The 13,441-nt window shown below is 38.3% G+C and overlaps 1 protein-coding gene across 7 annotated transcripts in view; it reads left to right on the top strand.

Annotated features, from left to right (window-relative positions):
- Positions 1-10,548, top strand: part of SLC22A16 (solute carrier family 22 member 16) — a 39,730-nt gene extending 29,182 nt beyond the window's left edge. For all 7 annotated transcript variants that reach the window (XM_068938030.1, XM_068938026.1, XM_009676958.2 and 4 more), the window contains 4 exons: positions 1,029-1,156; positions 1,550-1,659; positions 2,164-2,263; positions 7,141-10,548. In XM_068938030.1, the coding sequence (XP_068794131.1) occupies positions 1,029-1,156; positions 1,550-1,659; positions 2,164-2,263; positions 7,141-7,332 (530 nt within the window). In that variant the 3' untranslated portion in view covers positions 7,333-10,548. The remainder of the gene's footprint in view (positions 1-1,028; positions 1,157-1,549; positions 1,660-2,163; positions 2,264-7,140) is intronic.
- Positions 10,549-13,441: the final 2,893 nt, after the last annotated feature.

Here is a 13,441-nt window from a genome sequence, read left to right as displayed (position 1 = left end):
TTTATGAGACTCTTAACATACACTGAATAGCTGCTGCCTGTTTGTACCAATACAGAGTCAGAAGACTGCTTCCCTATATTATAAGTGTATTGACATACTATATGTGCTTAGGAATGCAGAATATGTGTTCAGGGTTGTATCTTCTTCCTTGATTTTGCATTGGACATAGTCACATTCTTCATATGAGCAAGTTGGTTTAAACATGTCCAAACTGGCTTAGGCTCACCATAATTTGTCCAGGGGCAAATCATGTTTAAACAAGATTTGTGAACAATTCTAGCCAAACTCCGGTTCCATTATAGCTGCAGAAGTTTTTCTGTGGAAAGAGACATTAGGAAGAGAAAATGTGGATGAGAATGGGATATTGTAAGCAGCTGTCCTCTTTTTAATGGAGAAGAGAGAAAGATGAAGCCCCACTCTTGGCATCTGTGAAGCTGAGTCAGAGAAAACCAGAATTTCCAAGACCACTTTTTGCCTTTTACATCAGGGTGCGATGTCTGCAGCTGGAGGTGGTTGGTGGCTTCAGCTTTGTAGTCCGGGTATAAGTTGGCAAATCCTGAGCAAGGTGTCAATAAGAACCTGAGCAATCTATGTCTAGTGGGCACTCTTAAGCTGTTGGTGTGGAAAGACCTGAAACAAAGGAATGGCGAATGGAGTGTTTTCGGGCACAAATGTCAGTGTTGGGAGAGCAGGGCCAAGGCCTTGCTGTTTTCTGTAACTTTCCAACCATTTCCATGCTTCATTTCCACCACAAATTGAACTGCAGCTTCTTTATGCTGTAAAACCTACTCGCTCGTTCCTTCCTCACCCCCCACTATCATATTTTAGGTTATGATTTCTACTTTCTATTGCCGTTTTTGTGATGAACAAACAAGCTCAGCACACTGGTTATCTCCAGTTTTCACTTACTTATTACATTTAAAATCAGTCTAACCCCTAGATTAACTGAATCCTTACAAAGCGGAAGTCAGAGTTATTAGAAGAGTATGTCGTCATGGGTTAAAACCAAATTAATTTCATACTGACAGGTGCTGTGGAGTTGCCTTCCTATATCATTGCTTGCATTGGGATGGACAAACTGGGAAGGAGAAACACACTCATTCCGTTCCTTTTATCAAGTGCACTGATTTGTGTTTTAATTATGTTCATACCTCAGGTTAGTCACATATAATTTAAAGTGTTCCTATGGTAGAAATTTATTTATTAGAATCTGAGGTCCGTCAATGCAATTGTTCTTTCTAAATCATGTAGCTGATTAAACACCATTTTTAAAATGCAGCCGTCAGTCTAAGGTAGATTTCTATATTTTCACTAGAGGTTTCACATTATCATCACCGGAGCCACGTGTAAAATGTTCCGAGGGCTTGAGTGAACCAAGACTAGTAAAAAGTTATACGGGCAGTAGTTACTTACTGAGATTGATTTAAAAAATAAAAAATAAATATTATTTATTGTTTTTAAAAAGTTTCACGACTTTTGAAGGATGTAAATTAGGTTTGGAACAGTGACATTTTCTGATGATTTATTTGTTTGTGCTCTCTTTCATTAGGATTTCAATATATTAATTATCTTAGCAAATATGGCTGGAAAATTTTCAATAGGTGTGGCATTTGGCCTTATTTATCTTTACACGGCAGAACTGTATCCAACAATTGTAAGGTAAGAGCTTTTGCCAGCCATGTATTTTTCATTGTTTTGCTCTTATTTCCTTTCCTTTGTCATGTTCTTGGTCCAGATCCAGCTCCTCTTGACATTTAATGGCAGTGGTCCAAAAGCCTTGGGATGGGATGAGTTTCTATGCCGCTGCAGAGCTGTCTAATAGTTGGTTGTAGAATACATTTTTATTTGTTTTTCATTATCATATGCATTGATTATTTTCACTAAGGAACTAGAAAAATGCTCAATACTTTCTCAAACGTTACTTATACCTTTCTTAACACTCCAGGTTGTTCTGGCTGTGATCCATACTGAATCATGGTGGTACTTAATCTTAATTATGGGAGCAGCTAAATTTCACTACAAGAGAAATTTACATTGTGTAGCAGTATTTTCTAGTATAATTGCATAACGACAGATATCATCCTCCTGGTGCTGCAGGTGTCCGCGCATTTGTGTTTGCTGTACTTGCCAGAATTCTTATTAAAGTCTTTGTTTTATATGTAGGTCACTTGCTGTTGGAAGTGGGAGCATGATGTGCCGCGTAGGAAGCGTGGTCGCTCCTTTCTGTGTATACCTGAGAAGCGTTTGGATTTTCATGCCACTTGTAAGTGTTTATTTCAATGGTGAATGGTTCTGGTTTTGAAAAGGAGTGTGTGTCACTCATTTTTTCAGGAAATTACAGTTGAAGAACTTTTGAAGAGCAAATGGAATGAACCATTCTTGTTCTAAATTTTAAGTCTCGGAGTTTAGTTTAAACTTCATAGTGTTAAGAATATGCAGATAAGCAAAAGATATATTTTGAGTCTCTAAATCTTCACAGAAGTTGTTATGACTGATGACATAAACATAGTTTATGCATAGTTATGCACTGAATCCTAGTATAAAATTGATAAAAATCTTTTCTACAAAAACCATGCTTTATCAATCATGTAACACTGATGACATAACTCACTCTGTTTACTCAGCAGGCCTAGCAGTTCTTGACCATGCTGATAATTTACTCTTACCCTTTGGTCACAGGGTATTTTTTCTGTTCTTGGAATTCAACATGGGTGGCTCACAGGCTTTTTGTAATATTATTCCTGAATCATCTTTTCCGTGGTTGCCATGGGACATTGCACCTTTGGAATAGCCTTCCAAAAGATCGACAATTTCATACATTTACTGTATTTGGTATTCAAAGCTGTCCCACAGCACCTTTTTTGCCTTTTTCGTTCACATATTTGTACAACATATTTTGATTGTTTCCTGCTCACAAACAAAACATATTTCATCATTATTTTCCTTCCAGGAGACATTTGCTGCTTAGGAATCCTGCAGCTATTCAAGCCTTTTTTTTCTTTTGAAGGGTAATTTATGCCCATATATGAAGAAACATAAGTAATTACAAAGTTTTTATTAAGGATTTAAGTAGAGAACGAGCTTATTAACCATTTTAAAATCGTTTCAGTTCTTTCAAAACCCACAGAATTCATTGTGACTAGCAAAGCAATGCTATATATCGATTATATATGTCAGAAGGTGAAAATGTAATGGGATGAGTTTTTGACCTAGATTCTTCCTCTAATTTTGTCCCTCACGTTGAATTTCCTGCAAAATTGGCATTGTGTCCTTTTGATTTTGCAACTGTAAAATCTTCCATTATAACTGCTGGAGATAGCTTGGAGAGAATTCTTGGGAACTTGGTTCATTATTTAAATTAATTACTTCCAGTTGTTTGGGATGAAATTTAAGAGGATGAAGCAGACCACAAACTGTTTTCTTTCTTAATAATCGCCCTACACAAACCAAGATACCAACCCAGAACAAAAGGCATAGAAATCAAAATTTGCACGACAGGGTGATCCTGGGAGAACGTTCTCTTTCTTGTGTCAATGTTTTGCCTTTACCAGTTGAGATAAGGTTTATCTGTGCAGAAGTGCTGCAGTTAAACCACAGATGGGGAATGTTGAAACATTTGGGAGAGCAGTGCAAATGGCAATATGAGAGGAACTATTTCACATATGAACAACTCAGTGTACAAAAAGTATTTGGAGTAGTTGTGGAGGTGTGTAGTAGTTAACTGGGAATATGCTTTCGTTATTAGCTCCTACTACAAAGCATTTACCAATTTATTAAATAGACTTGTCTTCAGCTGGAGCATAGCATGCCAAGTCTCAGCTAACGTTAAGTGTTTTGGAATTAAAATGAAATGAAATGGATTATATTTTTAGAGAAAACTAACTGATATACCTCATTTTGATCTATTGTATACACCACACATTACCAAGCAGTTAATGCTGCTATTTGTCTGACGGTCTACCTTGCTTACAGCTCCGCTGCCTGTGGGTAATGCAAGATATCCCACTGAATTCTTATAAATGTTGAATAACTTGCCAAGTATGTTGTTCCTGCGACAACTTTCTAGAAAACTTACAGTAAAACAAATGATCTCTGTATAATCTATTTGCGTTTCTCAGCTGTTAAGAATTATGTTACGTTAGCCCTTTAACAGACTTGATTTCTCTCTGAGATAAACCATAAAGTACAAATTAAAAAAGTAACTCCATTGAAGTCCGTAAAGTTAAATAAGTGCAAATCTTGTGTCTAATACTACTGAATTTTCAGGACAAAATTTAATCTTTTTTTGTTAAAGAAGGATACTTATTTTATAAATAAGATCACATTTTTAGGTTGGTTTTGAGCTATCAGGTTTGGATATAAATATTTTTGATCAGCAGAGCAGAGGAATCTTTGGTTCTTTGAAGCAAAAGGTATTATTTTTTGAAGGATATTTAATGCAAATTATTCTTGTTCTAGATGGAGTATTTAAGTCCTGGCCTTTAGACCAGTGTGAAATTAAAATTGCTGCTTCAGGTAGGGGAGGAAGACATAAGAAAAATTAAAATGATAAATCTATGTTTGAAGTTATTTATGGTAGCTGTTAGAAACTGCCAGCTATATGGGAACATTGGAAATACTTTGAGAATTTGACCTAGTAGAAAGTCAGATTTAAATTAAGGCCCTGAAAACGCAATGAATTTAAGCAGGTACTCCTGTCCCATTAACTTTAATGGAGCTTCAGCATAATTAAATACCTTGCACAATAGTGCACTTTAATCCATAAACATTTACCTGGTTGATTACATAAGAAGAGCATTTTCTGATTTTGGGTTGTATGTAAAATATTACATGCACACATAATATACACATTTGTTAAGAACAAGCAAAGGGCTAACTTGTGTCAGATACATCATGAAGAAGGACGCCAAGATAACCCTGCAAAAGACTCGTTTGACTAAATGTGAGCAACTGTTGATAAGTGAAGTTTCTGCCTCTGAAAATGTAGGTGACGTTTGAAAAGTCCTTTCATTAGCATACTGTGACTTAATTTCTTTCGTATTCTATCTTTTTGTAGGAAATAATGCAAAATGCTTTGTAGAGTCGGGGAGAAGGGATACGCAATGAGTTAGCAATTTGGGTGCAGTAGCTTTTTCACACTGAAAAAGGAAACGAACACATGGTGATGGAATACAGAGAGCTGAGATTAAAAGGCAGGAAAGATGGTGGTGACTACGCTTACAGAATAGGGACAGTTAGCAGGGGGATGTGGGGTAGCTTCATGAGGAATTAAAACCTGAGAAGAATGCAAAATATCTTAAAGACTAACTGGAATAGCGAAGACGCATATTTAAAGCGCATAGTTTTGCTGTAACCTTGTTCTGATGGGCATCAGTAGTGACCCTGTTCTCATATAAGCCAAATGTATGGATATCCATGGACATTAGTAATGTATAGGCTTCAGTATCCTTTAGTAGCCCTCAGTATCCTCAAATATAAGCTTCTGACAGCCTAAATGGTATGTATAAGAGAGTTACTGAGGAATAGCTGCCATATTGCTATTCAGCCTGTCTTACTACGGCAGAAAAATCATGTTTCAATAGTGGAGAAGAGTTTTGCCACTCAGAGGTGAGAGCTGAATATTTCAGAATATATTTTAAAGACCTTTCTTGCCATATATATATGTCTGCAAGGGTTTCGCTCGGTCTGTCACTCAGTTTTATTTCCACTGGTCCTATTACTGCTTTTTTTTTTGTAATTTCTCATAATTGGAGCATGACTCTCTTATTTTCACTGTAGTTTTTAGTATTCAACAGTATTTTGCTTAATTTTTTATTTTGTCAGCTTCTATATTCAATCTAAGTTCAAAAGAAGAGTGTACGCAGCAGTGTGGATTCTGCTTCTCAAAAGACTGCTTGAGACAAGCTGTCATCTTAACTCAGGGGAGGCAAAGGCAGCATAGTGCATTTACATGAAAAAGCTCTGTTCAGGGTTACTATGGAGAATTCCAGTTTTAAAGCTCCTTTCTGACTTAAGGAGTTACTCTCACTTAGAAGCAGGTGATAGCTGGCTGGTCCTTGTCTCCAGCTCTGTGCGAGAGACCTAGCCGTAGTAATTCCAGATGTTCTCTCAAAAGAATTGAACAAATGAGGCAGACCTCACAATCAGCATAGGGCAAAGGTAAGGTTAATATAGTATCACAGTACCAGCTGTAAAACAAGAAAAACACTCAGCCCAGGCGTGGTGTATTATATTTAAGGATTTGTATAAAAATAGATTTGGGTCGTTTTGAGTCGAGCGATGGAAAAAAATCAGGGTTTAACGTTTGGTCCGTATTACGAAGGAGTAAAGTGTGAAATGTTCTCATGGAACAAGGCACAGAAATGAAGGAAAAGAACAGATAGCTCTGGAGCATGTGTGCACTTCGGTATCTACCCCAGACAATCCCAATCCTTGTCCCACTTACACTGAAGTAAGTTGCGGTTATAGTAGTGTGTACACTATGGTCAAATCCAAGGCATGATCACAGTGAGTACGTCAGTAGGTGCCTGCACTCTTGCCAGGTCTTTGACTGCGGTTAAGGAAAGTCTATAAAGAGCTGGATTCAATATCTGCTGAAGTACTGTCCTGAGCAGGGATATGCACTCAGCTACTTTTTTAGTTCCAGGCATAGGATCCATATTCAGAAACTGTAGGGTGACTCCACAGGAGAAACAGGCACCTAGATACTGTAGGAATAGCTTCAGGATCCAGAGAGCGAGCAGAGGATATGCATGGCAAGGAAGTTTTAGCACTGTGAAAGTGCATGTAAAAATGAATGTATGCAATCCTAAAACCAGTTCTTAAATACACACCTGATAAGAGGGATACCAAATGTACCAAAGATATATATATTCTCTTTTCTCAGACAGAATTCTTCCTCCTTGCACTGTATTGATGCCTTGTGGAACAAAACACTTCACTTCCTCTTCATTAATTTTGCTGTATAATCTTTCATCTATACTCACAGATCTTTTATGCAGTCAACATTTAAGACGTATGATCTTTGCTTGACATTACAGTTTCTTGCTCTTTATTTTAAGTGCTTTCTCAAGCAAGATCAAAGATTTGCAGGACTTGAAAGACATTTCCACCCTTACAGCTTCTGTTTATTTCTTCTAGTTGCTTGTTGGAATCATGGCTCTTCTGAGTGGAATATTAACCATAATGCTTCCAGAAACTCTTGGAAAACCATTAACTAATACTTTGGTGGAAGCTACAGAAATGGGAAGAAACAAGGAAAGCTGTTCAGGGAAGACTCCTCCAGAAAAGATAGAGATGTTTGGTCAAGAAACAGCCAGCATTGAGAAATGAAACAACAGCAAAATGGCTGTTCCTGATTTTACTCACTATGTAATTCTTAAGGTCATTTTATTCAAGAAATGTGACTGTACTGTAATAATCTGTGCCTTTTAATTTGTATCCAGTCTTTCCTCTTCAATAGAGCAAGTATACAAAACCTTTTCCACAAGAGTCACGTACTACAGAAAAATTGATGGGATTTCTAGATCCTCTCTCAAACTTTTTCAGAATTTAGAAAACCTATCTGACTTGTTGTGACCGGTAGGAATGACTACTCTAAATTTTGAAAACTACCTGATTATACATATGTACAAAAACATGTCAATTCTTTGCTTCACATTCTTTGCAGCTATATTTGGAAACCCACTACAAAATGCCCTGTCCCCAGTCCTTCCTTGCCCTACTGCAATCGACAGTTGCAGGATTCAGACTTCAGACCATGGCAAACTCAAACACACCGGTATAATTCAACAAAGAAGACTTCACATGGCATCAAGTCATACCAATAATTTTCAAGTTAAACTGATTTATCCGATTTATTTTTCAAATTTGCTACTGGAAAAGCTGCCATTGCTAGCAAAGAAAAGTATTCTGTGGAACAGCTTCTGCCCGAAACAGTAATATTACATTTGCAGAATGTGCAGCTAGTTTGTTTACTGTTCATTCTGTTGAATGGCAAATGTATTTTTGTTAGTGGTTTAGAAAGAATTATTCACTGGATCTGTTGCTGTCTTAGTAAATTCTTTTTAGTTTAGGTAACACTTGATGCCTTTAAAAATCTCATTCATTCCAGACTGTTATTTCAGTGCACCCTTCTCACTGATTTCAGCTCAAATCTAGCATCAGAGTCTTCTTACTTTTGAGAGTTAGGCCAGCAGCTTTGCCAAATGTCTGCCACAAGGCCTAGCCCTGTCCAGTCCTCAGTGAAACAGAATAAATGGCGCATGGGTCTTACTCAGGCTCTCTACACAGAGGTGGATTTAATTATGGCAAATGTTTGGTAGACATGGTACCTATGCACTGTTTTTATCGTAGGCCATCTCTCGGTAGCTCCATTTTTTTCCTCCTACTATGCAAAATCCAAGACAAAATTAGAAATTAAATAAATGGCAGCTGGAAGAAACTGATCAGCAGACAGAATAATTACCAGCTCCTGGTAGTTTTAGTTCCAGTGACTGCAAGCGTCCCACTGTTGTCACACCTCATGTGTGCATCAATACTTATTTGCTGGTTCAGCAATTGTGTCTTATGACTGTGGACCATAGAAAACGGATACAGGTCTGAACGCATCATTCTGCCTGCTGCTTTTATGGCTTCCTGTCCCAGCTCTCCTTTTTCAGCGTACCTCCAGACATGCTTTTTTTTTCCCCCCTGAGATCCTCATCTCTCCGTCACCCTTGATTTGAGGCAGGCGGCCGAGTGAGCTGGTGTGTGTCTAGGTCGATGGAGCCTGCCGTTGCCTGGGCTATGTGAACTCTGTCATCCCCAGATTGAAATCAGAATTTTTCTTGTCCTAGATACCTTCTCTCAAGCTAGCTCATCAACCTCATCAAAGCAAGTCTTCCTTTTTTACTTCTTGGCCATGTACCCTGAAATAAGACATCTAAATTACTGTAGCTAAATAGTCTATGTTCTGTGTCAGTGTTCACATTTTTCTGTTATGTCTGCACAGTCATATTAGTTTCAATGACTTCTAAACCCAGAATTTGGTTTATACCTGCTTATGAAAAAAAAAAAAAAAAAAAAAGATTTCCTCTCCAAGCACTGCACGGTCCTTGGCACGGAGTACCAAGTAGCATTTTGGTCTTGGACTTAGGACGAGCTCATATCCTGTGTGAGCACTAACATGTTTCAAAGCTAAACAAAAATCAACAAGGTGAAATTTAGGGAGTTTCTGTGTGATAACTCCGTGTAAAGCCAAATGGGATCTTTATTCTCCCCTGGGTTATTTGGGTGTTCCAATATTTACAGAGAAAACCTCAGAAGAGGACTGCATAGAATATTATGGCTTCTGTCCAGATATATTAATTCAGCAAAAGCATGTGCTTAACCATAACCATGTGAGTAATCCCATCGTTATTCAGAGGAGTGCTTGCATACATACTTTGATGACTAAAGATGGGATTACTCACATGCTATGGCTTTTTATTTTGCTGGAGAGCGGCCCTAGTATTCTTCCACTACTTTTCCCCTCCATTCCCCAGGGCAGAGCAGCTGTCCTTATCTGCAGCATCTGCTTCCAAACCCTGCACGCCCTGCCTTTAACAAGGGCTTAACAGTGCTGCGAGGGAAAGTGCCTTGCAAAAGTCCTGGCTGCCTGACATTACAACCACTGTCCCTCACAAAGCTCCAAGTAGTTGCATTATCTGGGGTTATTTCACACTGATACTCCTTCCTTTTTAGCTCATGGTCCTATCTAAACCACCTTAGTCCTGAGTGCTGGAGAGAGTACAGTATATTTCTAATAAGGTACTAAAGCAAGATTGAAATTAATTTATTGAAAAATTGTTTGGGGGATTATTGTTCTGTGGGATTGTTTTGGGGATTATCCTTCAGCTGATGCAGGTTAACTATTACTTTGACTTGAGCGATTCGGGACCAGGTCTTCTGTAAGCAGGATTACAGAGAAAAAAGAAAAAAAAGCAAAGACCTAAGTACACAAGGATACCTGAGCAATCCTTCCAGGCTACAATTCTTTAATGATGATTCTGACACAAAATGTAGCTTGTGGGTTTTTAACCCTTTAAATCAGTTCCCCTTGTCACTGAAGTCGGTTGGTATTTGGTCTTTGATTCAAATGAGACCTGGGTTTTCTCTGAACGAATGATGTCACTTTTCTCCTGGAAATAAAATGTTTATTGACCTACACATACACCTTTTGTGATTTAATGCATGAGTAGCTTTGAGGATGCTCTGTTTTTTAGCTGAAGAAGCTTATTACTGTGAAAAGGAAATAGCATGTGTGTATGTGTCCATAGCATTTCTGTTTACTTGGTTTTTCCATGTTGACAAAAATATGTTTAATTATAAATTAAATGCTACATTATAAATGTAGAAAGGGTGAGTTGGTTTTCTGTAGAAAGGGTGAGTTGATTTCTTTCTTTTAAGTATTCATAAATTATCTGAATCCTCTTGAAAGAGGGCACTGAGTTTGTGAAAAAATGCTTCTGTTCCTGTGAAGCATATTTTCCCCTCATTGCTCATTAAAAAGAATTCTTTCCCATGGTTTCTTATTTGAGTCCTTAAATTTTTTTGTGTTTGTATTTGTCATCTTGATCTTAGTGCAAATTTCTTAGGCTGATCAATAACTCTGGGCGTATATAGTGGTTTGATAAGACATTGGATGAGAATTCTGATCTGCCTTAATTGCTGGTTATTATTACATTATTGCTGCAATGATAAACGTTTTTGTCCTAAAATTGATACTAAATTTTATTAGACAGACTTGCAGTTTGTCATGGGCCTACTTTCTGGGTTAAATAATGGGAAGGAGAGCAATTATTATTACCTTAATGCTAACTAAAGAAAAATAGTAAACATGTGTGATATTTTGGATCTACTGTATTTTAAAACTTTGCTAACAAAGACATATTTCCTACTCCAGTTCTGACCTTAATTTCTTTGTTTAAATTTCTATAGTTTAATCAACTGTGTAGGAAAAACAGCTATGCAAACTGCGTGCACAGTCAGTACCCTGAATGTCTGAACAAGGGAGGGAACGGCGCCTGAAGGCTGAGAGGCTTTGTGCTCTGTGGAAACGGGAGACTGTCTGACATCCCAGCCCCGGGCTAAACCCTTAACACGAAGCGGCTTAGGGTTGCGCTCTGCAGCATGCAAGACCTGTGCGCTTACAAAATGCAAGGTGTTGGTGGCTGCAAAAAGGAGGGTCTGGTTTATGCATCCTTGCGAGGTGCTTTAGGTTCAACTCTAAAGGTGGAAGGTCCAACCATAGTGGAAGGTTTTGTTATGAGAAATAGTGTGTAGAAGATGAAAGATGTTAAGAATAACTCACCGAAAGCCAGTTCAACTATTTGTTTGTTAAAGGTGAGAAATTTGAATAATTCCTGATACTAATTTCAGGAGCAGCGGGTTCAATCAAGTTGAGAAAAATCAAAGCTTAACTAAAACTCACATCCTTTTCTTAATATGATTGATGTATTAATATGATTGCAAAGAGATGTATACAGAAAACAGCTCTTTCAAAGAAATCACTAGCTTTTTATTTTAAATGCACAAAGATTGTGGTTAACCAGAAGTAATGAGAAATATCTCATTTAGTGACAAACCAGCACTTCTCTGCATTCTTGTCTAACACACAGGCTTGGATAACGCTCAGGTGTCTGTTGCAAATAAGTAGAATCCAACCATGGAGAATTCACAGGCATCTAGTTACTCATGTTGCCTCATAATATTTCATATGTACAAGGACTGACTTGCACAGGACTAAGAAAAAACTTAGCACCAAGGAGCAATTCGAATGCAGACTCTCTCCGAGGTCTCATTGCTGCTGATGAGAATCAAAAGCAGTTTTGACTGAATTGCTCATTATCATAGCAAAAATATCAAGGATATATGGGCAACCTCTGAGTACATATTTTCACAAAGCTTTTCAATAGGCATGTCAGTATTGCCAATATCTTTCTCTGTATTGAGAGGATTCCCTCGGGAGTCATGAGAAAACAGTAAAATGAGGTGCAGTGTAGCTTCTCTGCTGAAATGATAACTTGCCATGGACAACGATGCTTCACTTCCTTCACTTGGAACTGGTTAAGGAAGAAGCGATGGAGAAGGGATCCATGCCATTCATAAGATCAGAAACAGGTTTGTACCGTGATGTTCATATAGGTCATTTCTGGTTATTGCTACTGCTTTTTTCAAAAGCATACAGAAAGAAAAGGGAGTCCTAAGTTAAAAGGGAGCCTTTCTGAAGCGCTGCCCTGGCTGGGTTAGTGGTGTGCTGAGATGCTCTGCCACCACGCGTTACCGTTCAGAAACGCCTCCAAGTTCTGTCAGTGCCGTGTTTGATTTATGCCAGATGCCTGCCTATCTCTTCCTGCCTGGCCAATCCAGGAGTTGCACTTAGTCAAAAGATACAATAGCCACTATCACAAAACCTGGCAGGGGCATTCTTGAGATATAAATAGGGTGAATGTTGTACTTGGAGTGCTATTTAGCCAATTATTCGTTAATTCAAAATTACATACGGTGCACAATACACAGAATAATGCATCCACAAACATCCTGGGGGTCTTAAGCAGTTGGGGTATTATGTGGAGCAAAGACATGTCCCCTCTTGTGCTTTTTTCCCATCTTTTAGGAGAAAGTGCTGACATCTATAGCAAAAACTGGTCATGCCTTGAAGGCCTCGGTACAGAATGACTTCTGTTAATCTTCTGTTCATAGGGGCCAGGGCTGTGGGAGTTAGACCAAAGATGCACTGTATTGTGCCGGTCATTTTAGTAAGGAACAGAGATACAAAAAACAACGGTAGCTCTAGAAATTTGAAATTGCTTCTCTTCATAGCTGTCTGCATAGATGAACATTCGTTATGGAAAATCACACATGTAGCTTATATAGAAGGGGAGGACAAACAAAACTCTTCATCCTAAAATCTGGTGTACATTAGTTATGGGAACATCAGTAAGGCACAGTGTGTTCCAAAAGACTTTAGCACACGGAAGAGTAAGAGCTTCTCTATGAAACGGCCACAAGAGTTGGTATCACATGGGCAAATCAGCTTGTTTGCTGGGTCTCCTTCTCAGGAAACGATACACCGGGAATCCCCCAAAACTTTCGGGCCTTGCGTAAACATCTGACACAAAGGTTTTCAATCCGAATCCTTCAAGTTTGGCAAAGTTATAAGCAACTAGAAATAGAGTATCAGAATGAAAAACAGCAGGCAGTTTTAAACTTAGCTGGCACTGTGACCTCTGTTTGTGTTTGAGGGAGGAGAGGTTTCCGAATCTGAAAGGTTCCTCTCCAAAATTATAGACATCCTGCAGTCACTTAAAATAGTGTGCATTTTGCCATAAATGCCTCACGCCCATCAGCTTTTTCACTTTAAAGCAAACCAACCTTTGCCTTTCTTTCTGCCTCCTTCCCTATCTAACCAGTTCTCTGT

The sequence above is a fragment of the Struthio camelus genome, chromosome 3, assembly GCF_040807025.1.
Source record: "Struthio camelus isolate bStrCam1 chromosome 3, bStrCam1.hap1, whole genome shotgun sequence".
NCBI classification, from domain to species: domain Eukaryota; kingdom Metazoa; phylum Chordata; class Aves; order Struthioniformes; family Struthionidae; genus Struthio; species Struthio camelus.
Note: the sequence above shows the minus strand (reverse complement) of the source record. Positions and strands in the feature narration are given on the sequence as shown.